The 27,145-nt window shown below is 48.2% G+C and overlaps 1 protein-coding gene across 1 annotated transcript in view; it reads left to right on the forward strand.

Annotated features, from left to right (window-relative positions):
- Positions 1-27,086, forward strand: part of ULK4 (unc-51 like kinase 4) — a 149,035-nt gene extending 121,949 nt beyond the window's left edge. The window contains exons 35-36 of the mRNA XM_054160896.1: positions 24,114-24,202; positions 26,417-27,086. Coding sequence (XP_054016871.1) covers positions 24,114-24,202; positions 26,417-26,501 — 174 coding nt within the window. The 3' untranslated portion in view covers positions 26,502-27,086. The remainder of the gene's footprint in view (positions 1-24,113; positions 24,203-26,416) is intronic.
- Positions 27,087-27,145: the final 59 nt, after the last annotated feature.

Raw genomic sequence — 27,145 nt, forward strand, 5'->3', positions numbered from 1 at the left:
TGTGCGCTGCTGCTGAAGCTGTGGCAGCAACAGACATGCAAACTTCTGTCACATGTGTTATTCCAGCATGAGTTCTAAAATTATATGGAGGCAGGGAAGAGGGGGAAAAAAAGCTGTGCTGGGAAGTCTACTGCAGCACAACGGTTAGGAGAAATGCTGCAGTGACAGCAGTGAGGCAGAGCATGCCTCAAGCCAGCAAAATGCTTTCTTTTTTGAGGCCTAGATAAGGCTTGAAATGATGTTTACAGTTGGGGTTTTCTGACCAGCTGCTTACAGTTGGGGTTTTCTGACCAGTCTCAGTCTCTGGGAGCTGCCTGCAACTTTTGGATGTTTTGGCTTCAGTTTTTTGTAGGTTTTTGCCTTAGGTTGCAATTTTCCTAATCTGTTCCCAATGAAATTGCCATAGTTTCCTGAAAGATTACTAAGATATTATGATGGTGGTATTTATTAATTATTATCATTATTATTAGGTTTTTAAAGTTCTGATGACTTCTTTTTCTTCTTTTTCTTTAACTCTGCTTTTCTGAAAAGTTCCTGCCTGTGTTTATCTCTGCTTTGACAATGTGGCTTTTGCCATTGTGGCAGTTAAGGCTGGGTGCCTCCTGTTACTGCCACGTAAGGCATACCTCCAGTGTACCAAGTCTCCAGCCCAGTAGGTGGACACAGGAAACAGTGTATTTCATACCCATAATATCCTGCACCCTATAAATCCATCTGCAAAGTCCTTCTCTTCCTCTTTCTTCTCTCTCTGCTCCCATGGGAGATGCTCCTTATCAGGTAACAGAGGGGGAGTAGAATAGAATAGAATTAACCAGGTTGGAAAAGACTTTTGAGATCATAGGGTTCAACCCATCATCCAACACCATCTAATCAACTAAACCATGGCACTAGACACCCCATCCACTCTCTTCCTAAACACCTTCAGTGATGGTGACTCCACCACCTCCCTGGGCAGCACATTCCAATGGCCAATCTCTCTTTTTATGAAGAACTTCTTCCTAACATCCAGCCTAAACCTTCCCTGGCACAGCTTGAGACTGTGTCCTCTTGTTCTGGTGAGCCTCTTTAGGCCCTGGCTGGGCCTAATGCCAGGAGGAGAAGGGGCGGGCAGTCTTAGACCTGCCCAGCCTGAGACCAGCCTGGTGGGGGGTGGAAGAAAGAGCCCTTGGGGTTTTGGGCGCACCCTCAGGTGGGGAGATGGGAAATGTTGGGGACCTTTGGGTGTGCTGGAAGGGACTCTTTATACTTTGGGATTCTTTTGTCACTGTGCTTGTAGTTTCTGTAAAGCACTAATTGCTTTTCCATTTAAACTTTCCATCACTTCACAATCCATTTGTGTGAGTGTCATTCTTTTTGCCTCTGTCAGGGGCAGAGAGGATCTGCCTGGCCTCACACCAGGACAGCCATCTCTTGAAATCTTTTCTTATTTGAAAAGTTGTGATTTTTTTTTTAATTATTATTTTTTAAAAAGCTTGCAACACCTAAAAATGTGGCACCTTGTTGTATGCTCAAAATTCCTTTCACTTTACAAATGGGTATTTCTGAAGATTCTGTTCTCCCCGAGTTAGGCCCAAAGCTTCTTGCAGCTGTGGTATAGTTCCCCAGCAGCTGCTATTTCCATTTAAACAGTGCATGCATCATCCCAGTCTGAGACTGAGCCTGGACCTTATCTTCCTCTCTCCTGTGTGTTGGAAGATTTTAAGTATGCATCTCTAAAAACACATGTGTGCCCGTGTAGGGCAAGCGAGCAAAGGGAGAGTCTGCGCACGGTGATTGCTGCTTTGGGCTGAAGTGGAACAGAGCTGCAGAACTGACAGCAGAACTTTACATTTCCCAGTATATTCTGAGTCACAAGAGCCAATGGTCTGGAAAATGTGCATTTAATGCCTGAGCTAATGTTTTCATGTCTGTTGATTTGTTGTGATCTAATGTTTTAATTCCTGCTGGTTGGTCGTCTTCATGGTCTCATGGAATCATATCAACAACCAGGGCAAAACCAAAGTGCCAACTCTTTCAAACCTGCTCTTCCTTTCCTATGGATTTGTTATCTGTGCTCCAGTTGAGAAGTCTGGAGCTGAAAATTTAGCTGAATCCTTTCGGTAGTCTTAAAACTATGGGGGAGTGCTGATGGATGAGAAGCTGGACATGAGCAGACAGTGTGAGCTTGCAGCCCAGAAGGCAAATCACGTCCTGGGCTGCATCAAAAGATGTGTTACTAGCAGATCCAGAGAGGGGGTTCTGTCACTTTGCTCTGCTCTTGTGAGACCTCACCTGGATTGCTGTGTACAGGTCTGGAGCCCTTAATATAGGAAAGACATAGACCTGATGGAGAGGGTCTAGAGGAGTGCCATGAAAATGATCCCCTGATCATTGGAGCACCTCTGCTATGACAACAGGTTGAGGGTGCTGGGGGTGTTCAGCCTGGAGAAGAGGAGGCTCCAAGGAGACCTAATAGCAGCCTTCCACTACCTGAACAGGATTTGATGAGGTCCTGGGCAGCCTGGTCTGGTTGGGGGTGTCCCTGCTGACTGTGGGAAGGTCAGACTAGATGATCTTTGGAGGTCCCTTCCAGCTTGGACCATTCTATGATTCTAAAACATCTCAGAATAGAACAGAATAAACCAGGTTGGAAGATTCTTAAAATAGGGAGTGCTTCATCCTGCAAGGTGCATTCAGAAAAAGTGTGTGCAAAAGCAGGGTATTATCATCAAATAATACTGCAACTTAACTGGATTCATTATCAATTACATAATAGCTGAAATAACTCTTAGTGTTGTGGGAACCAGGGATTTGAGCTTTACTGATTTGTGTGACTGCAGAATTCATATCCAAGGGTCAGGATTTGTGTCAAGGTCAGTGACAAAACCTTACTGTCAAGGACACTAACTCCCCTCAAGGTGGCTCATACTTTTGTATTTGACTGGCTTGCAGAGATCTTTCACCTCCTCTGATCCAGCTAGAGGCCATGCTGTGCTTCAGAGACTGCACTGGTTTCATTGCTTGAAGATTCCTGCTGCGGAATGGGAACAACTGGTTTTAATGACCAGCTGACCGTGCTACAAACTGCAGGGCTGGAATGAGTTCCTACTGAAAGGCTGCACAGGGTAGTATCTGACTGATCTTCCCCGTGTTCTAGGTGAGGTGCTGCAGTCATGCAGGTCATGTTTGTTTAGTCCCTCTGAGTCTGAGGGATCCACTCTTGGGCAATTGAAGACATTTTGGTGAAGGAAGTGGGCATCTGAGCACTGTGGCAGGGTTGAACCAGTTTCTGTAGCTGAAGGGGAGCAGGAGGTTGCAAGTTTGCAGCTTGAGAGCCTTGATTAATTGGCAGCACTTCCGAATGTCCCCCTGACAGTCTGTTCTCTTTATTTTTCCAAACTAACTGGTGAAAATACTTCTCAGCTGTTTCAGACACATCTCTGCAGACCCCACCTCTTTGTCACACTGACCTCAGAATACTTTGATGTGCTTTAAAGGCCTCTGAAACACCTTGAAACGATGGAGCAAACTGGCTGTTTGTTACTTACTGTGTCTTGCAAAAGGTGAATTTGGCACTGACCTACATTTATGCACAGCTTTCCTTTTTAGAGAAGGTATTTATTGATTTGATCCAGTCCTAGGTGTATCAGGGACTCCTCCTGTCCTTGTGCAATGCTGGTTAAACATGAACACCATTTTTAATTAGATTTCCCCAGCGCTGAACTCGCTGCACTCCACTCTGTTCTCCATTAGTTTGCCGGTCAGAAGTTGTTGACCTTTAGATTATGCTGCAAAATCCATCTGTTGCTGCAGGCCTTTGTGAAGAGAGATGTAAAGAAATTTTATCTCCTGTCAGCCATGGAAACAAACTCAAATAGAGGCACTGGCTCAGTTTCCAAGACCTAAGTTCCTTCCAAATAAGCAGAGGAGAAGCTGTGAACCAGTGGTTGCTATCCACTGAAGAGCTGTGTCCCAGCTGTTGTGCTGTAATAAAAAGCTGCCATCCCATTTTAAAATCCCCTCTCTCTCTCCATGGGAGAAGCTGCTCTGTGGATAACCCTAACCACTAATCAAATTCTCTTCTGTGATCTAGGAAGATGAAGGCCATAACCTCCCTCTGCTTCTCTCTGCATGCCCTCCCCATTGCCAGCTTCCAGCTTGTTCTAAGGGCAGCCTCACCCACGAGACTTCCCTGCCAACAATCCAGTGTTTGCACTTCTCATTGCATACCCATCACCACTCCCCTAATTTCGCATTTTCTGTCCCACAGCCTCCAAGGGTGTATGGAGAACCTGCCCATTTTTTTGCCCCCCAGTGTTGCTTGGTGGCACACTCAATGCTCTTTGGGTTCCTGGTGCAGTTACTTGCCCTAATGCGTGTTAAATGCAGGCTGTTGCAGTCACTTTGTACTCATAGAAATGCCACTGACATGGCTGAAGTTTGAGGCACTTTTCAACTGAGACTGACAAATTATTGCTGCTAATTACAACGCAATGATGTTCTTAATCCTTCACCTGCATTACATCAATTATCAATGTCTTTTAATTATGCAAATGTGTCTTCACTACATTGGTAAGCATGCTCTCCTCAAGACTATTTTGGTTATGTTCTCAGATACCTTTGCAACATTTCCTAATTTTAGCTTTCATAGCTTGCCATTGAAATCATAGAATGGCTTCAAGTTTCAAGTAAACCACAAAACTTGATGCCATAATGTGGTAACATAGAGTCCTGGAATGACTTTGATTAGAAGAGACCTCAGAGATTATCTACTCCAACCTCCCCACCATGGGCAGGGACATCTCTCAACTTAGACTTGCCTGCACAAGGACTCATCCAGCCTGGCCTTCATTATCCCCAGGCATCCACAGCCTCCCTGGGCAGCCTCTTCCAGTCTCACTACCCTCACACTGAATGTTACCTGCAATTCTGTCATCCATTTGATCAATATTTGGAGTTGCCTGAGACTCTTCAAATCAGCCTTTGTTTTAAATAATTCTGTACCATCTAAAGGTCTTTGTCAGAGAGTTCTTCATCTGTTTTTCCCAGGCAATTTATGAATGCATTACAGAGCAAAGATCTTGGTAGTCTTATGAATGATCTGCCCAGGGCAGTGGAATCCTGAGCAGGATCAGGGAGGGTGTGCACAAGGGGAAGAGAGCAGGAAAGGATTAGCAGGAGGAGAAATTATATCTTCTCTCTAGGTGCCCTTTGACACAATTTGTGGTGTCCTCCTTCAGCCCTGCTAAGGAACCTGTCTTGTTTGGTGACTTTGGCCAGCTATGCATGCCTGCTTTAAGGGGGCATCTTAGAAGTTACATGAGCTTTTTGATGGTGCCATGAAGGTAGAGAAATATCTGTGACTGGTCAACACCTTCCCTTATTCCTTCTTCCTGTTCCAAGAGGCAATCTCTTTGCATTTGCCCTGGGACCTAGCACAGGAAGAAGCTGTTTTCCCTGGCAGAACAATGAAAGATCTTTTGAAATACACCACAAAAGAACTCCTTTGGCTTCTTCCATTCCATGCAGAGCCACCAGGACATGATTTGGTCTTGCTTTGGTGTGTTCCCCTCCTGCACATGGGTGGTAATTGCTGTGGGGCTGCGGTGGAGGCTTTTACAGGGGGGAAGGGGCTGGGGTTACAGGGTAAAAGAAGGAAGAAGGCTGAATATGGGGAACAGGCTCTGCTCTTGCTCTGCCATTAGCCTGTGCCCAACCCACTGATTCATATGCAGGTGAGGTCAGTCCATCTCCCTGCACTGGCTCTGGGCTTGGTGTCCATTTGAGATAGATAGCCATGTCATGCACCAAGAGCAAAGAGCTTTAGGCCTGGGAGGTGGACTCGGTCTGACCCAGCAGTCAGCAAAGAGGAGCAGTAACATGTCACAGAGGTGATCTGTCACAAATCCCATTAGCAAACCAAGAACCACAGGGAGAAGGGTTGCAAATAGTTTCTAGGCTGATGTATGTTCAAAGTATCTGTACAACAGCCATGACTCACAAGTTAATTAAAACGAGACATTTACTGTAATTTGGGAGTGAAACAAGGGTCTAAACTCCCTGAGTACGTAAATGATTGGAAATTATTAATTTGCTTTTATTAAACGAGGGAGGACTAGCCAGTGCTATGTTCTGAGCAACTGACATGTGATAATGACTGCTACTGCAGAAAAGCAGAATAGAAAGTTGTCTGAGTCACTCATTAACATCCACCACTGCCCTTGCTGTGAATTAGAAGTCATTAAAGCCCAGGATGGCTAGTCTGCAGCTTTAATAGGAATTTTTACCTTACTAAAGTATTTAATTTGAATTTACTCTAGTAGGCTTAGGGCCTGAAACTCATATTTTGAGGAGGCTGGGAAAAAATAATTGTGATCTAAGCCTGATCCAGAAATCCAAAGCCCTGTTTAATATTTCTGCATTGAGGGATAAAAGCTAAATTGTTTCATTGTCCATTTCTCCCTTGGTTTCACTGCAAGGAGTGCCAATTCTGCTGGCAGTTCAGTGCTCTTAAAGCATGTATCTGCTAAGAATAGAGGGAGAACATCACCTCATTTCTTACAGATCATCAGATGTCCACCAGCTGGGGGATCTTTGTCTTGGATTGAATTTAAATCAGCAGTTTAGATGTGAAAGACTCAATATCTCATTACCAATCCCTTGATCCACCCAGTTCCCCTGGGTGCTGTTTTAGAATGATAATCTGAATCATTCTTCAAATCTTTATGAGCAATCAGTTTTAAGTGCAACTCGTAGAAGATAAGACTTTTCCTGCTGGTTAGTTGTCAAAAAAAACCCACCCAAAAACCAAATCCCCCAAACCCACCAAGCAAAAAAAACCCAAAACAAAACACCCCAACCCAGCCCAGGTGAGCCAGAGGCTTTGATCAAACAGGTATTCTTTTTAAGTCAGATTTAGTCATTTTAGGTTTTGTTTCTGCATGTCTGATACTACAAAAGCAGTCCAAATAAGATATTAAAAGAGTGAAGAGGTTGAAAATGAAGGTCCTTGGCCAATTTGGATTGAGTTGCGTGCTTGAAATAGTGCAGTAAATCTCTTCTTTAATGTATTTTTTTCACCTGACATAAAGGTAACTTCCAGGTGCCTTCCCCTTACACAAAAGGATCACAGATTTGGCTATTAAACTTAAAATCTAGGAAATCCAAAACACCTCTGACAAAGCACTGAGGCTTGTTTAAAAGTCCCAGTGTCTCTGTCTTACTACATTAATAATGTCTTTACTAGGGTGCTGCTCCTGCTACTTGTTCTCTCTGTTGTGTGGTCAGGGTAGGTCTTTGTTGCAAGCTGGAATTGCTGGGGTCAATAGGAATTGAGTTGATTCCTTTTTCCTGGAACAGTAATGAGATCACTGCATCGGCTTTGTGCTTTGACGTGATTAAGTTTGCACTGTGACTCAGTTACCTTGCCTTAGAGGACAGACTGACAGCCACGCTGGGGACAGGAGCAAAAGGCAGGATCTTGTGGCAGGCATCCAGCTGCTCAGTCTGCATGCAGCAGCATGAAGTCCCGTGGCTTTAAAAGAACACGGCATATAATGACTTCTTTTTTTTTAACAAGGATCCATCTGCTCTCATTTCTGTGGCTGTGTTAATATTTGAATTATTGACCTAATCAGGTTAAGTGTATGGGCTGCAACATCTCATTTGCAGGCACACCTTGTTCATGGCAGTTGTGCAACAGCCAATGGAAAACAATGATGTCATTAGCAGCACATCAGCAAAAAACACCGAGGAGCTTTTACCTGAAACCTCTAAGAGAAAACAAACTGCTCCACTAAGTTAAAAATGCTTTATTTGTGCATATTTATTATGAACATCACCATCTGATAATAGTACTTTATAATTTCCCTCCCCCCATAGTCAAAACAAAAATGACAGGAAAAAAATACCCCAAAATACTCAGTTCAGATGCCAATTGGATCATAGCTGGCAGCTGGGTTCACAGGCTCACAGGATGTTAGGGGTTGGAAGGGACCTCCAGAGATCTTCGAATCCAACCCCCCTGCCAGAGCAGGACCATACAATCCAGCACAGGTCACATGGGAACACATCCAGATGGGGCTGGAAAGTCTCCATAGAAGGAGACTCCACCACCTCTCTGGGGAGCCTGTTCCAGTGCTCTGGTGTCCTCACAGAGAAGTTCCTCCTCGTGTTGAGGTGGAACCTCCTGTGCTGTAGTTTCTATCCATTGCCCCTTGTCCTGTCCCAGGATGCAGCTGAGCAGAGCCTGTTCCCCCCCGTCTTGACTCCAGCCCTCAGATATTTATAAACATTTATTAAATCCCCTCTCAGTCTCTTCCAGACTAATCAGCCTCAGGTCTCTCAGCCTCTCCTCATAGAGCAGTGCTCCAGTCCTTTAATCATCTTTGTAGCCCTGTGTTGGACTCTCTGTAGTAGATCCCTGTCCCTCTTGAACTGGGGAGCCCAAAACTGGATGCAGTGTTCCAGGTGTGGCCTCACTAGGGCAGGGTAGAGGGGGAGGAGAACCTCCTCAGTCTGCTGGGTCGTTGGTAGCTGTTTTGATATGATTGCCTTTCATCTTAGCATTGAATTCACCCACAAGAGAAAAGCAAATAGCAGCGTGTAAAAATCAGAAAGCATTTGTTCTTGTGCTAGTGCTAAGGTGGAGCTTGTTCTGAGATGGCCAAAGCAACCAGGATCACTTCCTCCCTGACAGAATGAATGGTGCAGTTCAAGCCTGAACTTTAACTTGCCCCAGCAAGCATCTGTCCAAACAAACTTTGCATCACAGAGCTGGTTAACATTCAGCCACCAGCTGGCCTCACAGTTAGTAACATTTTCCCTAGGAGTTGCTCTGCACTTTTAGAGAAAAGTCACTTCCCTAATTTTTTCTCAGTAGACATTGACTTCTAGGCTGTTTGCTCAAGATAAGCATCAAAATGAGGATGCAAAGGTCGATCTCTGCTGTTTTGCAGAGCTACAAAGAGTTGGTTTGTCTTCCAGAGCATGTTCTCCCATCCCAATTCAACTGTTTGCTTCCTTTAGGAAAAGCTTTCTTCTGTGGAAATTCAGCAGCTTCAGTGTTTACAGAAGGACAGGCTCTCCCTTTGTTGTGGACTTAATTCTTTGTTGAGAGTTTTATCTCTTCACCTTTGCACCTCTTTATCTCCACCTTTTGATGACAGAAGTCGATGAGCTCATGCTTAAAGTCATGAGATGCTGTCTGCCTTTCCTGATCCAAGGCCACCTCTGCTTCACTGTCCTGCCTCTCTGCTGTCCCCCACCCAGCAGAACTGGAGACCCTATTTCAACCCACCTTCATCAGCTGTTCAAGCTAGTAGGACATGTCCTAAATCAGAGCAAGTGAGATGTAAACAGGGATCTTATTCTCCTCTTGCTGCTTTGAGGACAGACAGTTGGGGTAGTGTGTGGGTGTTTTTAAACCAGGGCAACTAAACCTAACAGAACTCCTTTGGATAACATAGCTAATTGTGACATAATACATATTCAAGTTGAGATTAGTTATAAAACAAGGATTCCAGAGAACTGTGCTAACATCTTTCCTCTTTTGGTAGTATTTTTTTTTCCTTGGGATTTTAACGTGTAGCCAGCTTTTGAAATAAGGACACCTCTCATGATGCCATCAGTGCAAAGGAATTGAGAGGGCTGTTGGAAATTAGTGCTGCCTTGGCTGAGGTAAAACAGCCGGTGGTATGAGCACCCTGGTCTTCCACAGGTTAGCATGAATCACTACCGGTGGTGGTTCAAGCCAGCCCACTTAACGTTGCCATTTAGAGGGTGCACATCTAGAGAGTTCACATTCCAGTGAAGTGCTTGATAATTCCTTAAATTGCTTTAACTCCAGTACTTGTGACTCTTCACTTCATTGTTAGACTTCAATGTAGCTGAAATTTAACTGTGCAATGGAGAAGGTGAATTGGAGTGTCCCTGGTTACAGGCACAGCCTTCTACATGGAGAGGATGAACAGTTTAAGCAGATATCTTCTAACATCTACATTTAGTTCTTGACACTGTGATGTGTTCCTTCCTGCCCTTTTCATGGAATGGTTTGGGTTGGAAGGGACCTTAAAGATCACCTAGTTCCAACCACCCTGTTGTGGACAGGGACACCTACTAGACCAGTTTGCTTAAGGCCCTATCCACCCTGGCTTTGAATACTTCCAGGCTTGGAGCCTCCACAGCTTCTCTGGACAACCTGTTCCAGCACCTCACCACCCTCACAGGGAAGAATTTCTCCCTAATGTCTCATCTAAATTGAGCTTCTTCCAGTTTGAAGCCATTACCTCCATCCTGTCTCCACATACCTTTGTAAAAAGTCCCTCTCCATCTCTCCTGTTGCCCCCTTCAAACACTGGAAGCCTGCTCTAAGGTCTTCCTGTTGCCTTCTCCAGGCTGAAGAGCCCCAACTCTCTCAGCCTGTCTTTGTAGGAGAGGTGCTCCAGCCCTCTGATCATCTTTGTGGCCCTCCCCTGGACCCACTCTAACAGTTCCATGACCTCCTTGTGTTGGGACACAGTAATCCAGGACATGGTAATCCAGATGGGATCTCATGAGAGCGGTGCAGAGGGGCAGAATCCCCTCCCTCAAACTACTACTGGCCGTGCTGCTTTTGATGCAGCCCAGGGTACGGTTGGCTTTCTGGGCTGCAAGTTCACATTGGTGGCTCATACTGAGCTTCTCAACAGCCAGCAATCCAAAATTCTCCTCAGGACTGCTCTTTGTCCATTCTCCACCCAGCCTGTATTTGCCCTTGGGATTCCCCTGACCCAGGTGCAGGACCTTGCACTTGGCTTTGTTGTACTTCATGAGGATGACATTGGCCCCCCTCTCAAGCCTGTCTGGATGGCACCCTTGTGGATGGCATCCCTGTGTCCCTCTTTGGTGATCAGAGCTGAGGGGCTGCTTAGGCCAGCCTTGCCTTTGCTGTCCCCACCACAGCTAGTCTCGTTCCCCTCCCTCCAGCTGCTCTCAAGCATTATGCAGAGTTGTCACAAGTTGTCCTCCTCCTTGTCCTGTCAGGGATGAGTTACCAGCTGCTTGAGTTTCTCCTTAAATGAAATGAGCCTCAGTCTTTCCTGACTCCTTTTGTTACCAGCGAAGCAGTGCACTGCAACTGGTGTCACTAACCGGTGACTCTGTGCGGGACTCACAGACTTTGTGTCTTCTCCTTTCATTGTTGATAGAAGACTGCCAGGTTGAAGAGCTTGAGCTTATTGCTCCCTAGTATAAGAGCACTTCTTGCATCTGTTGGAAGTGGCAGCTGAAGGTGAGTGTACAGCACTGGAGGGGGGGCGGGAGAGGTGATTTATTTTCTTTGCCAGGCTCTGCTGTACATCATTTAACCTCACCTTAGAACCCCTCTATTTGTGCAGTTGCAGAGAAGAAACTCCACAGAGTTTCTATTCATCTGTATTTTGGGATGTCATGAACAGAGAAATGGTGTGATGGTGAGGACAGCTGTAGGAGGTTCTTATGCACAGGCTGCCAGGAGCTGGAACTCCATGAATTGATAAGAAGTAGAGGAAAGCTACTCAGGAACCTGTTCCTGCCAGTCACTGATGAAATCATGGTTAAGTCAGCCAAGTGTGTGAATTGAGGTAGGGAGAGGAAGATGGATGTGAAATCATCAAATCACTGGATTCTTGATGTCACTAGAACAGCAGGGCTCTTACAGTGAAGCATGCAGAGTCCAGACAACTGCATGACAAAACACAAACCATGGAGTCATTGTGGTCCTCCCCAGTGTGAGGTGCAACTGAAGCAACTGTGAATGCCTGCTTACACCTTGGCCTAGCAGACTGATCAATCTGTGTTCAATCTGAGTTTGTTTGGAAGCAGCAGTCCAGGTCTGGAAGTGCATGTGCCTGTGTTAAGTGCACATCTGGGATGATGTTTTGGTTCGTGGTTGCTTTCACAACCAGCATTATTCAGTCAATCTACAGTGACTGCTTGTTAATGACGCTGTTTGGGTTAGGGAGTGGGGAGAGAGAATAAAATATGGGACCTGCCCATATGTGGACTCACCTCCCTGGGGGAAGTTTACTTAGAATCATAGAATGGTTTGGGGTGGAAGGACCTCCAAAGGTCATCCAGTTCAACCCCCCTGCAGTCAGCAGGGACATCCTCCACTAGACCAGGTTGCTCAGAGCTTTGTCGAGCTTCACATTGAGTATCTCTGAGAATGAGGCCTCAACTACCTCCCTGGGCAACCTGTTGCAGTGTTCCAGCACCCTCATGGTGCAGAACTATTCCTCACATGAATCTGAATCTGCTCTGCTCTTGTTCCAAGCCGTTGCCCCTTGTCCTGTCCCTGCAGGCCTTTGCAAACAGTCCCTCTGCAGCTCTCTTGTAGCCCCCTTTAGATACTGGCAGGCTGCTGTTAGGTCTCCCTGGAGCCTTCTCCTCTCCAGACTGAACGGCCCCAGCTCCCTCAGCCTGTCCTCATAGCAGAGGTGTTCCAGCCCCCCTTGCTTGCTTGCCCCTTGCTTGGAGCATGAGATGCTCTCCAGCGAGGAGCACTGTGCTGATGTTTGGGTGCTGGGTAACATTCTGAATAGATGCAAGAGCTGTCTGCAGAGCACTGCTGCCATGCTCAGCCATGAGAAGCACACTCTGCTTTCACAGGGGCAGGTGTTTGGCTCTGGGCTGTTCAGAGACATGGCAGCTCTGAAACCTGCAGCCTGTTTATTGAATCCAGCACTGGAGGCCAGCGTGGCTGGCAGTGGCTGTGGCTGTTGCTCTCGTTGTGGAGGCCTGATGGTTGTTTCTGTGGGCACAGAGGGTGGCTGCTCTCGTTTGGTGTTGCAGTGCACTGTAATTTTACACAGTGCAATGCTGCAGAGATTGCCAGGCTGCGTCAGCTGCTGGGCTCATCACTGTTACTTCCTTTTGACCTCCTCTCAGTAATTGCACGTGGATGACTTACTAGCTGCCAGGGAGATACTTAAATGCAATTGGGCTAGTTGTGGGGGGGGGGGAAGTGTGAAGAGACCAAAATGATTTTCTCTGAGGTCAGCAAGGACCTGGCTCAGTGGCTGTTTGCTCTCTGCCAGGTGGCCAGAGCCATCTGTCTCATGACAGTAAGCAAGCAGTGACTGCAGAAGCCCATTGGTTTTAATGGCAGTTTTTACCACTTTATGGAAATGGAGCTGTTCCATGAGGCAGCATTTTCCTCAGAAACTGGGGGGTTATGGACTTGTGTCCCTGCTCCCTTGTTTACATCCTTAGTTGCTTTTACATACAGCATAAATATTGTGATGCTTTTTCCCCCTAATAAGAAAAACCTCAGAGCTTTCTTTTTTTTGCATATCGGTCTTTAGTAGTTCAGGAAAACCTCAAGGGTTCTATGCCCAAGTTTTATGTGTCCATAGAAACCAAGTCTAGAGGGGGCTACAGAGGAGCTAATTTTTAATGCTTTCATATTTCACTCCAAACCAGACTTCACTGTGACTTTCTAACATGCTTTTGGTACTCTTGATTCCTTAGCTTTGTATTTTTCATAGTCTGAGTTAGTTCTTAATTTCCCATACTCCTGCTTTTGCTGACATGGTAAATCTAACACAGTAGAGTAGACTGGTTGTTGGAGTCCTGTGTTGAAGCCCAGATTACAACCAGTGTGAGCAGGAGATTTTACGGTCTTGTTTCACCCTCTATGGCAGTTAATCAATGCCATATAATGGTTCTGCTGCTCAGGGGAAGGTAGGGATGCTAGATCAGGCTTGGGTTGCAGTGATAGACCTGTGTGAGGACAACTTTGACAGCCTCTCTCTTGGACATCACTCTGCCTTTTTCATGGTGTAGTAGGCTTTGTGAGGAGCATTTCAAAGCAGGACAGGGCCCTGTCAAGTTGAAGGTGTTATTCTTTGGAGGCTGCAAATTCTTCAGGCTGCAACCTCTTGGCAATTCCTAGGGGCTTGGCCAGTTCACCTGAGCAGCCTGGCTGCTGAACCCTATTCCTGGGTTGCTTGCATGCTTTTCCTGTAGAGTTAATTGCTGCTTAAAGCTCTGTGCCTTTCAGTGTGTTACGGGTGTCACTGGTTTCCCAAATAGTGAGGAGTGATCTGCAGTAATGATTCTTGATGGCTGCACCCAAAGAGTGGCTGTCAATGGGTCCATGTCCCAGTGGAGGCCAGTGACAAGTGGAATCCCTGAGGGATCAGCACTGGGACCAGTCCTGTTTAACATCTTTGTTGGTGACATGGACAGTGCCATTGAGTGCACCCTCAGCAGGTTTGCTGATGACACCAAGCTGTGTGGTGCAGCAGACAGCTGGAGGGAAGGGATCCATCCAGAGGGACCTTGACAGGCTGGAGAGGTGGGCACAAGCCAACCTCATGAGGTTCAACAAGACCAAGTGCAGGGTCCTGCATCTGCGTCAGGGCAATCCCAAGCACCAATATGGGCTGGGCAGGGACTGGCTTGAGAGCAGCCCTGAAGAAAAGGACCTGGGGGTGCTGGTGGATGAGAAGCTCAACATAAGCCACCAGTGTGCACTTGCAGCCCAGAAAGCCAACCAGAGCCTGGGCTGCATCAAGGGAAGCATAGCCAGCAGGGCCAGGGAGGTGATTCTCCCCCTCTGCTCCTCTCTGGTTAGACCACACTTGGAGCACTGTGTCCAGTTCTGGAGCCATTATTAAAAGATTTGGACATGCTGGAACATGTCCAGAGAAGGGCCAGGAGGATGAGCAGAGGGCTGGAGCTCCTCTTCCATGAGGACAGACTGAGGGAGTTAGGGCTATTCAGTCCGGAGAGAAGGCTCCAAGGAGGCCTTATTGTGGCCTTCCAGTATCTCAAGGGGGCTACAAAAAAGCTGGGGAGGGACTTTGGAGGGTGTCAGGGAGTGATAGGACTGGGGGGAATGGAACAGAACTAGAAATGGGTAGATTCACATTGGATGCTAGGAAGAAGTTCTTCCCCATGAGGGTGGTGAGACACTGGCACAGGTTGCCCAGGGAGGTGGTGGAAGCCTCATGCCTGGAGGTTTTGAAGGCCAGGCCGGATGTGGCTGTGAGCAACCTGCTGTAGTGTGAGGTGTCCCTGCCCATGGCAAGGGGGTTGGAACTGGATGATCCTTGAGGCCCCTTCCAACCCTTACGATTCTATGATTCTCACCCTTATAAATGTGTAAATATCTGAAATTATCTGAATTGTCCTAGCACTAAACAGGTCAGTGACAGATCCAGGCTCAGCTCTGCTAGGTGATCATGGCAGGAAGATACACCTGAGAAGGCAGCCAGCCCCAACCCGTGGGGCAGATCAGTGAAAGCTGGCTGCAACCCCAGCAGTCAGGCTGTTCTGTGATTTTATGGGGAGCTGATAAGGCATGGCAGGTGCTGAAATTCAGGGATCCTTTTCAGGAGCTGAGTTATTAGACTATAAAAAGACAGCAGCACTGGAAAAAATGAGTTACAGGAATCAACATTTAAGAGGGTTGGGAGGTACTTGTCAGAAGCTCTTTCAGGAGAAAAGCTGATGAAGAAAAAGAGGCTGTGAAGGACATTGGTGTATAAGATCTAGAGAATGATGAACTTGAGGGGAAATCTGGATATGCAGAGAATCTGTACCTTGTTTCAGTGTGTGTTCCTAAGTGTTTGTATGGGTTCTTTTGATCTGAGACTCAATAATAGGAACATAAACATTGGATCTGAGACTCAGTTGGTCCTGCTGGGTTAATGAATCATAGAATAGTCCAGGCTGGAAGGGACCCCCAAAGGTCATCCAGTCCAACCCCCACACAGTCAGCAGGGACATCCCCAACTAGATCAGGTTGCCCAGGGCCTCGTCGAGCCTCACCTTGAATATCTCCAGGGCTGGGTTCTCAACCACCTCCCTGAACAACCTGTTCCAGTGTTCCACCACCCTCATAGTGAAGAACTTGTTCCTGATATCCAACTTGAATCTGCTCTTCTCTAGTTTGAAGTCCTTACCCCTGGTCCTGTCACTGCAGGCTTTTTCAGTCAGTCTCTTCCCATCCTTCTCATAGCCCCCTTCAGGTACTGGCAGGCTGCTATTAGGTCTTCCTGGAGCCTCCTCTTCTCCAGGCTGAACACCCCCAGCTCCCTCAGCCTATCCTCATAGTAGAGGTGCTCCAACCCCCTGATCATTTTTGTGGCCCTCCTCTGGACCCTCTCCATCAGGTCCATGTCCTTCCTGTATTGAGGGCTCCAGAGGTGCACACAGCACTCCAGGTGAGGTCTCACCAGAGCAGAGCAAAATGATAGAATTACCTCTCTGGATCTGCTGGCAACAATGCTTTGGATGCAGCCCAGGAAAAACTCTTCCAGTGAATTTCCCTGTTCCTTTTGTGAGGGAGAAGTCATAACAGACCATCAAGGTGATGTGTGCTGAGGACATGAGGTGTTCTTAGCAGATCCATCAAGGTGGGGAAGGGCAGCTGCCTGGGAGCTGTGAGATCTGAGGGGTCTGCAAGGTTTGTGTAAGCTCAGTCTGGGGCTCTGTTTTGCTAAAGCAGATATTTGAGACCAGCTGGGATCGTTGTTTGCACAGTGACCCTTGTCTGAGGTGGTAGCTCAGGAGTCCTTGGCATGTAGCTGATGGATGAGCCAGTGTGTGCCGGTGAGATCACCAGGAACAGGGTGACCAGTGTTTATTTTTGATGTCACATGGATGCTGGGCTGGCTTCTGGCCAGGCATGGCTTGTTGACACCACAGCGCTCTGTGGAAGTCTCTGGAAAGACCTTTGAGAGGCCTTGGCGGGACTGCCATTTGCTGTTGCTAATGGAGCTGTGGTGAGTTGGATGTGAAGAGACTGCACTCCTCAGTGCTGTTGAGTCACAGAGCCACAGAATCACCCAGATTGGAAGAGACCTCCAAGATCGAGTCCAAACAATCACCCAACCCTAAGTAATCAGTCAGACCGTGGCACTAAGTGCCTCATCCAGGCTTTTCTTAAACACCTCCAGGGACATCGACCCCACCACATTCCATGGGCAATCTCTTTCTGTGAAGAGCTTCTTTCTAAGATCAAGCCTAAACTTCCCCCTGCACAGCTTGAGACTCTGTCCTCTTGTTCTGGTGCTGCTTGCCTGGGAGAAGAGACCAACCCCCACCTGGCTACAGCCTCACTTCAGGTAGTTGTAGACAGCAAGAAGGTCTCCCCTGAGACTCCTCTTCTCCAGGCTAAGCAACCCCAGCTCCCTCAGCCTCTCCTCACAGGGCTGTGCTCCAGACCTCTCCCCAGCCTCATTGCCCTTCTCTGGACACCTTCCAGCATCTCAACATCTTTCCTAAACTGAGGGGCCCAGAACTGGACACAGGACTCAAGGTGTGGCCTAACCAGTGCTGAGTCCAGGGGCAGAATGACTTCCCTGCTCCTGCTGGCCACACTGTTCTTGATAGTCAAATATTTTCAAACCACTAGTCAGAGAGAATGGGAACTGCAGTCATGGCTATTTTCTGTGCTGTAAAGACAACTTGTGTTTCCTGAGAGCCAGCTGAGAGCACTGCTTGCAATACACAATGCATAAGAAAATCAAACAAGACAGAGAGAGGTTTTCCACTGAGCAATCAGCTCAATGCTTGGACAGTGCACCTTCCAGCAGGTGGTTTTACAGCTCCACAACAAGCACAGGGAGTGTCTTTGGAGTATGGCCTCATAGTGGATGGTGTCAAGCAATGTATAAAATCACTCAAGCATTGTGTATGGTGTGGGAGTCAGTCCTTGACTTTCTGTGAATGGTCCTTGAGACGGTGCCTTGCAGACTGCTGGGAAGCTGGGACCCATGGAAGTGCCTTTGAACTTGGAGTAAACCTGCCCACACATACAAATGAGAGGAGAAAACAAACCACCTTGAATGAAATCTTGGCCTTATCAGAATTAAAAGGAGTTTGCTGCTGGCTTCAGTGAAGAAAGAAATGTTTTCCACAAAGAGGAGGGGGGGGAAAGGCCAAAAAAAAGAGAGAGATTTTTGAACTCTAAAATCAGAGCTAAGCTGTCAGGTGCAGGGGGTTTGTCACAGATCCCTGCTTGTTTCCACGTGTATTTGCAGGATCTGAAGGCCACGAAGCCTTTGTAATGGTGCCTGCAATGGCTGGCTGCAGTGTGCTTGCCAAAGCACACCTGGGACACTCCTGCTGCTGTAACTTTCTCGGTTTTATGGTCCAGCAGCATTGCTCAGGCCTGCTCAAATGAGCTGGCAGTTAGTAACAGAAATACAACTTGCCTGACTTGCTTTGCTCTTCCCACACACAGCTCCTGTGTGTCTCTGCAGCTGAACCATGCGTGATCCTGCTTTGGCAGGGGGGGTTGGACTCGACAATCTCTTGAGGTCCCTTCCAACTTCTAATGTACTGTGGTACTGTGATAGTGTGGAGAGAGGAGCAGTAGGGAAGTGTGCCCTGATGGGGACAGGGGGAAGGCCTGGAAGGTTCTGACCCTTTTTCAGTGAGCTCTCATACATCATGGAGAGCACAAATAACTCCTGGCCACCCAAGTGCAGTGTCTCTGTGAGCACACTGGCCTCAGGTGTTCTTCTGCTACACTCACATAGTCTGGCAAGAGCTACCTTCAGTTTTCATTATACAACCTGTAAACTGATGGGGGTTGGGCTGGATGATCTGTGGAGGTCCCTCCAACCCCTAGCATTCTGGGATTCTGTGATTGCCTTTAAGTGATTGGAAGGGCCTGGTCCCACATAGCTGCTGAGAGCTTGTCTAGCAACTGTCAGATTAAACACCTCACCAAAGCCCGCTGCAGATGGCTGAGGGTTTTGTTGCTGGTTTTAGTTGGTTTGATTTTATATTGAAACCCCCAAAACAAACTTCCTGGCTTGGATATAAAATGCATTCTAATAGCTGGAGTGTTCTCCTGGGAGTGGGAGTTTGTGCTTCTCCATCCTGGAGAGCCACACTGCCTCTTGCCTCCCACGCTGTGCCATGGTGGGAACTCTGAATGCTGCACTGGGTCTGGCCCTTCGTTAGGCAAAGGCAGGGCTGTGTCACTGTCTAAGTTTGACCATTCATGGGACAGGAAGCACATTTGTCACCCCTCCTCTGGGCACTGCCAGCTTCATTAATGTGCTTGGAGAATATCTGTACTGATAGAAAGGTTCCTGCTTAGGACATTTGATGCCAGTCAAAGGATCTCTAAGTTTTATGTCACACAGATGCTCACCTGAGGGAGTCCCTGCTTGCAGCATGTTCTTGCTGATCCTTCTTCATTTAGGAGGTGTGGCTGCATACTTCTGGCCAGGTCATTGTGAGTTGTGAAGGACAAACCAAGTGACAATGACTGCAGTGTTTGGGAACAGCTCAGCACCTACAGCCTGGGAGGAGAGTACCAGTGACTCCCCTGGGATGGGGGTAGAGTGGCCCACAGCACTGGAAGGTTTTTTTTCTCCAGGGGAACCTTGGAGCTGCCTTCCAATACCTGAATGGATCCTACAGGAAAGCTGCTGAGGGTCTTTTAGTGAGGGTTTCTAGAGACAGAACAAGGGGGAATGGTTTGAAGCTGAGGGAAAGCAGGGTTGGACTGGAGCTTAGGAAGAAATTCTTCAGCACAAGGATGGTGAGACTCTGGAATAGGCTGCCCAGGGAGGCTGTGGCTGCCTCCTCCCTGGGGGTGTTGAAGGGCAGGCTGGATGAGGCCTTGAGCAGCTGAGTCTAGTTGAGAGGTGTCCCTGGCCGTGGTGGGGAGGTTGGAGGAGATGATCTCTGAGATCTGTCCCAACCTGAGCCATTCTAGGATTTAGTGACATCAAGTTTTCTGGCTTACTTGAAACCTGAACAAAGCAGAATTTCTTTCCCTTCAAAATGGTGAGAGAGTTGTTTCCTACCCAGATCATTGAACTCAGAAGATGTGGGTTATGAGTAATCAGAGAAAGCAGCCCTGGGTTGTGAGAGCAGCTGTAAGAAAAGGAATTGTCCTTTAAGTTTCCCTGCCTTTTGCAAATGTGAATTGCAAAAATAACCTCTTAGACCAGGAGCCCCCAGAGCTCTCAGTGTGTTAGTGAAGACAGTCTCCCAGTCAATGTTTTATGTTAGGTCTTCTCCTGCTCTCAGCTTTAGCAGCACCACAATCCCTGAACAGGTACCCTGAATGTTGGGCAATGCTGATCCTGACATATGATGGCCTTCCTCCTGTCACAGAACAGAGTGGCTCTTGGCTTAATAATGAAAAGTACTTTGGAAATCCTCGTTAAATTGCAGTAAGTGTAGCACTAAATGAGATTTAATTACCTTTTTAATTAAGGGAATAGCTATTGATGATGTCCTTGAACATGTGTTGTAGCCAGCCCTAGCAAACAGCATTGTTACCAGAGCCCATCGGGCTAGTCGTTTAAAGTCCAAGTGAATGAGAGCTAGAACTGGTGTGGGGAAAAGGCACAGTGCTGCTGGGGAGCAGAAAAAGGGAACAAGCCAAGTGAAAGAGACATTGATTCCTAAAATCTTTGGTGCAGGTGATTTCAGTTCATTGAAAAACATGGTTTACTGATGGCTTTGCTGAGTGCTGGAGCACACCTGAATTAAAGCAATGGCGCTGGTGAAGAGTCTAAGGAGCAGCTGAGGGAGCTGGGGCCTGAAGAAAAGGAGGCTCAGGGGAGACCTTGCTCTCTACAACTACTGGAAAGAAGGTTGTAGCAAAGAGGGAGTTGGTCTCTTCTAGGTAACAGGACAAGAGGAAACAGCCTGAAGTTGTGCATGGGAGGTTTAGGTTGGACACTGGGAGGAATTTCTTCACAGAAAGGGTTGTCAAGCCCTGGAACAGGCTGCCCAGGGAAATGGTGGAGTCCCCATCCCTGGAGGGACTTCAAAGCTGTGTAGATATGAGACTGAGGGACATGGTTTAGTGGTGCCCTGGCAGCACTGGCTTCACGGTTGGACTTAGAATCATAGAATTATAAGGGTTGGAAGGGACCTCAAGAATCATCCAGTTCCAACCCTCCTGCCATGGGCAGGGACACCTCACACTACAGCAGGTTGCTCACAGCCACATCCAGCCTGGCCTTCAAAACCTCCAGGCATGAGGCTTCCACCACCTCCCTGGGCAACCTGTGCCAGTGTCTCACCACCCTCACGGGGAAGAACTTCTTCCTAACATCCAATGTGAATCTACCCATTTCTAGTTTTGCTCCATTCCCCCCAGTCCTATCACTCCCTGACACCCTCCAAAGTCCCTCCCCAGCTTTCTTGTAGCCCCCTTCAGATACTGGAAGGCCACAATTAGATCTCCTTGGAGCCTTCTCTTCTCCAGACTGAACAGCCCCAACTCCCTCAGTCTGTCCTCATAGAAGAGGACCTGAGGTCTTTTCCAACCTAAACAATTCTCTGATTCTGTCCTGTCATGATTTATTTTTGTCTGTGGAAAAAAACCCAAAACACCCAAAGCCAAAAGTGGGACAATTTTTAAACTAGAAACATGGCTAAAGTTTAGTCTGGGCCCTGGCAGTACCCAGCGATTCAGGCAGCATTTCTCATCAGCTTTACGTCAAGCAGGTGAGAGACCCTCTGATCCCTCAGGGCACAATCAGACCTGCTGCACAGACTGATGGAAGGGGCAAAGGAGTGCTGGCACTCAGAGCAGTACCGGCAGGGGAGAGCTGCCCAAAACTCCTGGGCAGCTGCAGTGCAGCTGGTTGCAGGGCACCAGCAGCTTGCTCTATCCTCAGCCTGCAGTGTTGGTCTCTCCCGGCCCCACAGTGTGGGTGACTGGCGGTAGATGGCAGCTTTCTGGACACCAGAGATGGAGAGCAGGTGGGGACACCCCAAGTGCTTGTGTAAATCCATCCAGCCCTGTGTTCTCTGTGCCTGTTCTCTGTGTGTGCTGGTGGCACCGCCGGCTGGCTGGGGCTGTTCTCACCCAACAGCCCTCGGGGGGTGTGAAGCTGGTGGGTGACGCTCTCAAGAGAATGTGCACTCAATGTGGTTCACACCATTTAAATCAGTTTGCAGGCTGCTCGTGGTGTTAAAGGCCCTGATCATTTCCCTCCCTTTGGCCCTGCTTTTATTGCTGAAAGGGTCTTGAAGCATTCTGTTGGACAGGGGAATAGCTCCCATGGATGGATAGTACAGAAGCCCATTGCCTGTGGCTGAAAGCTGCTCTGAGCAGTGAGGTGTAACAGGAGATGGGGAGGATGATCTCATGGGCCTTTCTCCCTCTGTCCAGTAGGGTTTCTGTGCAAATAAATCCACTGTAATCCTCTCCATTCAAATGCTTTGTATCCACACAAGTGTGTTCTTAATAATAACACAAGGCATGCTGCAACCCAGGCAAGCTGGCAGTCAGAGCTCGGTGGGGCTGTGTCAGGTCGGGACAGAGCGTGTGAGGAGGCAAAGTTGTGATTGGTAGCAGATCTTGCAGCTCAGCGTGTTTTGGGTGTTCTGTCTAACACAGGCTAATTTGCTTAAAGACTCTGAGGGCTGTACAGATGTCAGGACCCAGGAGTTAGGATGTACCAGCACTAGAGATATCTGTGACCTTTGTTTGGTTTTGTAATTCCATGGAGCAAGCTCCAGTCCTGGCGCCCTTCCTCCCCCCAGGACCTCTGGTACTTTTTAAGTGTGCAGATAAACAAGGGGCACAAATCTGGCAAGTGCAGAGACACTTGGCAGCCATGTGGCAGTGGCTGGGGAGCTGCAGAAGTTCATAGAATCATAGAATGGTTTGGGTTGGAAGGGGCCTTTAAAAGTCATCTAGTTCTAACCCCCCTGAGGTCAGCAGGGACATCTTCAACTAGAGCAGGCTGCTCAGAGCCCCATCCAACCTGACCCGCAACGTTTGCAGGGATGGAGGAAATGTTTGGCAAAGACATGAGCACTCTGCAGGAACAGGAAGCCACGTCTGATGGTGAAGGCGCTTTTCTCCCTGCCTTACTACTTAGCTGTGGTGGGATTCCCACAGTCAGGACCCAGGTGACCAAACATCCTGTGTGCAACAAGTGACAGATGCAGAAGAATGGATTCCTGACGCACAATTTATATAAACCTCCAGTGGAAAGGTTTAGTAACCTGTAATCAGGATTTACTCACGATTTGCACCGGGGTAACAGCATCTGTGGGGTTTTCCAGCACACAGCTTACACCTCTGGTTCTTCCAGACAGCTCCTCCTGTTCCTTGCAGCTGCAGGATGTTGCCATTGTGGATGCAGTGATGCTGCTCTTGCAGCACACTGCTGACAAATGATGGTGGGGTGGCAGCTGTGCCCGTGGCTGTTCTGGGACTTCAGAGGGAGATGTGAAGGCAGATTGCCCAGAGGCCTGATCAGGGGTAAGCAGGGCCAGCTGTGGCATGCTAAAGCTTGAAACTCCTTGCCAGGGTTTTGGATTAAAAATCATCTTTTAAGTATTAACTCCTCCAGTATCAAAATAATCAGCTGCCCTGGTCCTCCTCTCCTTTCTCTTCAGCCAAGATTTATTTACCCTTGGAAGCAGGAACTGACACACAAACCTTTTTCTCAATGATTTTTGGAGCTATGAGAGCTTCTTCAGCAAGCTGCCAAGCATTCAGTGTCTGTTGCTCAGTGCCATGTCACATCCCCTGTGACCTTCCCATTCACCTGCTTAACTGCTCAGGAAATGTGTGGCTGCTTGGAGCTGAGTCCTGACACTGCTTATGCTTAAGGCTGGGGAAACACTAAACCTGTCACCAGAGATTAGTGTGGTAAAGCACACCAGCAGCAAACCCAGCTCTGACCAGGATTCACTTGACACACAAAGGTGTCAAGCTTTGGTCCCTCAGTCCCCTGCTCTGTAGGTGAAATTCATTCCTGTGCGGGTGTTTCCCTACTGACTGGGAAATGCCATCTGTAACTGTGCTAACATTTTAACTTGGCTCCTCTCAGAGAAGCCCCCTGAAGTGGGAAAGCTCTCCCAGAGCTTGGATTTGCATTGGTACTGAAGATGGGATCAGGGCTGGCAGGCTGTGATGTGTGAATTTGCACACACACAGGGACTTGGAACAGGAGTCATTAACTGAGCCAAGTCGTTGTAGATGGTCTGTGCCTGAACTCCAGCCCTGTTCAGTGAGGGGCTTTCTCTTGGCTCTCTTTAAAGCCACATTCCATTTACAGTTGTAATCAATGCTAGAACTTGTTTCCCTCTCCCCTAGCCCCCCAAAATGACAGAGAGGAATTTGTTGTGAAGCCTTTGATAACGGTTCTTTCTTTTTGTTCCAGGTAACTTCAAACAAGAAGTGCTCAGAGAGCCTGAAGAATGATGGTGATGCTCTCATCCAAACGCTCCAGAGCCTGGCCGAGACTGCCAGGTGAGTTCCCTCGGGCTCCCAGGAATTTCCAGGGCTGAGAGCACTTTTGTCTCCTCCTTTGTCTGCGATGGTCTCCTGTAATCACCTCCCTGCACCATAAGCTGCTCGGGTTTCCGTCCCTGGCCCCACTCCCAGCGCTGCTCTCCTCAGAGCTTGCTGGTGTTCCTGGCACGGTGCTGTCCTGCTTTGATCCCCAGCTGTGCTGATTTGGGGTTTATAAGTATTTGACTCCAAACACTCCGTGACTTGAACTGGGCCCTGGCCAGTGGGTCTCAGCAGTGGGCTGGGTGCACAGAGCACTCTTTGTGCCCTGCTTTGAAGCAATTGTTTGGTGCCCTGGCAAGCTGATCCCTTTCAAGCACACAGCTGAATGGCAGAGCTGCTTTTGGTGCAAGGTACCTGTGGCCTCTCTTGGGGGAATGCTGTGGCTGCCTCTGCCAAAACTGAGGTGCTAGTCCTAACAGGTTGGCCAACCTCAGCTCATCCTCTGTAGATATTGCCGCTGGACAATAAGCATGAAGGATTTGCTGTTCTCTGCCCCTCACATGTTTTACACTGCTGCCCCGGGCTGTTGTGCTGGGTTTAGATCAGTGTGTGAAGCACCAAGCTAATCTTGGTGTTCTTTGTGATTTGGTGGGTGAGGTGCTTGGGAAATGGGCTCCTCAAGGTTAAGGGCAGAGTGTACTCTGTGTGGGCAGGAGAGGGAATGTTGGGACACGGTGAACATAAGGAGGTGCACACCAAGAACTAACCAAACTTGTAGTGGACTCTCACTGGCAGCTTGGCAATAGGCAGGCAGAAGCCTGGGGCTAGCAAGCTTTTACCAGCTCTAGCTGAATGGCCACCTTGATTCTGGAGGTTATGGATTTTCTGCTGTCTCCCCTGATTCCCTCATGTGGCATTCTTCCCAGAGTATTCCTTATGACCTAATAAACTTGTTCTCCTCTGCCTGGGCTTGAACCCAGCTAAGAAGCCTCTGTATCTCATGCAGAATTGGAAGTGGTTTAGAGAGGGCTGCAGCTGAGTTCCTGGATCTCAGCCATCCTCTGAGTAGCCTAAACTCTCAGGCCCTTCCACCCACGTGTTGTCACTGGGCTGAAGGGAGCAAGGAGTGGTTTTGCTTTGCTCATTTTTTACAAACAGGTTTCTAATCTTTGGCTCTGCCTGTGTGGCAGAAGGAGACCAGCCAAGCAGGCACGTGCCAAGAGGGGCACTGCTTGGGCTCAAGCTGCCTTCAGTGCTCTCCTGCTGCTGTGGAGCAGCCACGAGTTGCCAAGCTCCATCTCGGAGATACAGGCAGCTTTAAGAGTGACACAACCAACCCCTTCTGCTTAGTAACTGGATAGAACCAAACCTGCACTTTCAAATGCAGAATCCTAAGGTCACTTGGGGTGAAAAATACCTTGACGCTTAAGTCAGTCCAACTGTTTGTTAACCCAGCACAGCCAAGTCCACCAACAAACCTTGTCCCTCAGCACCGCATCTATAGCTCTTTTAGTGCTGTGGAATTGAATCATAAGCAGCGTGACAAAATGTGGGCTTCTAGCCTTTTCTTTTTCAGTGAGCAGTTGCCAAGGTGGTTTCAGGCAAGTAAATTTTCTGGTTGAGACTGCTGCTCCTTGTGAACTAACAGCTTAGAGGGTGGACTGATCATCTGGAGGTCCTGGCTAGTTCTGTGCTTGCGTGGAGTGTGGCAGCAGCAGGTATTTGTCATGAGCAGCAACTGAGCAAGGTGCAGACTGATCTGCTTACTAATACCCTTCCCAAGGTCAAGGTGAGGGCTGGGAGTCTTTAAGAAGTTTCTGTGGCTTAGCAGTGATGTGGCAGGACCTCTGGTCCAGTGCTAGATAAAAAAACCCCATGGCTGCAGAAGGATTAGGCAAAAAGAGCATGATAAGCACTCAAGTGACGAAACAAAGGGCCACACCATAACCTGCAGGAGGTGGGCAAGCCCCTGAGCAGCAATGCCGTGTAGAAGCTCAGCTCTCTGAGCTGGAAGTGAGGCAGCAGCTACTGTGGGGCGAGTTGAGAGCGCGTGTCGCAGCTTTGCAGAATCACTCATTTTGTGTCATTGCTCAACACAAGTGGGCTGTATCCAGGGCACTTCCTGGCTCTTTGTTAGTTTTCCAGCACAGGGCAAGTCCCGTGTGGAATCTGAAGCAGTGTTTCCCCTGTGAATGTCTAATGGGTGCTGTCACTGGTTTCAATTCCCAGCTCTCAGGCAGATGTTGCTGTAGCTTCCTTAGCATTTGAAATTCTGAGACTGGTGAGATGTGACAACGTCCAGCCTGCCAAGTGACCATTGCTGACCAGTGCAGAAACACACAGGCTGTGTGCTGTGCAGCACCTCAGGCCTGCAGAAGCAGCTTCACCTGAGCACAGCAGGAGTGAAGAATTTAGCTACAGCTGTGAAGGATTCTACTCAGAAGCCCTCATCATCAGAGGGCTTACCTACACCCCTGGCACCTCGCTCACCACCTCTGGCCTGGTCAGGATTCTGCTACAGCTCCTCATACCTCCCACCTCTGGGCCTTGGACAAGTGGTAAGACACAAAGTGCCTGAGATCTGAGAGCAGGACCTGTTGGTTGCACAGAAGTGTCCAGCCCTAGAGTTAATGTGACAGTGATGGGGAGCACAGGGCCCTGTGCAACTGTGTACAGAACAGTTGTCACTGGCTGGGGGGGAAAGAGCAGCAGTTTAAGTAGTTCCTGGGGTTGAAGTCACAATAGCTTTTGGAGTCATAGCTCTTGGAGAGCGGCCCAGCAAGGATTGCTGTGACCTGTTTGATGTGTTTTGGGGGGCTGTGCCTTTTTTCAAGGGGGTGGTGTTTGCATCTAATCCATCACTCCTTTGTGAGGTAGGTGCTCCAGTGTTGGCAGCAAGTGTAGGGGGTGGGGAGGGTGGGGAGGTTTGGGGGTTCTTTTGGGGTGTTACAGTTTACT

Source organism: Dryobates pubescens, chromosome 4, assembly GCF_014839835.1.
Source record: "Dryobates pubescens isolate bDryPub1 chromosome 4, bDryPub1.pri, whole genome shotgun sequence".
NCBI classification, from domain to species: domain Eukaryota; kingdom Metazoa; phylum Chordata; class Aves; order Piciformes; family Picidae; genus Dryobates; species Dryobates pubescens.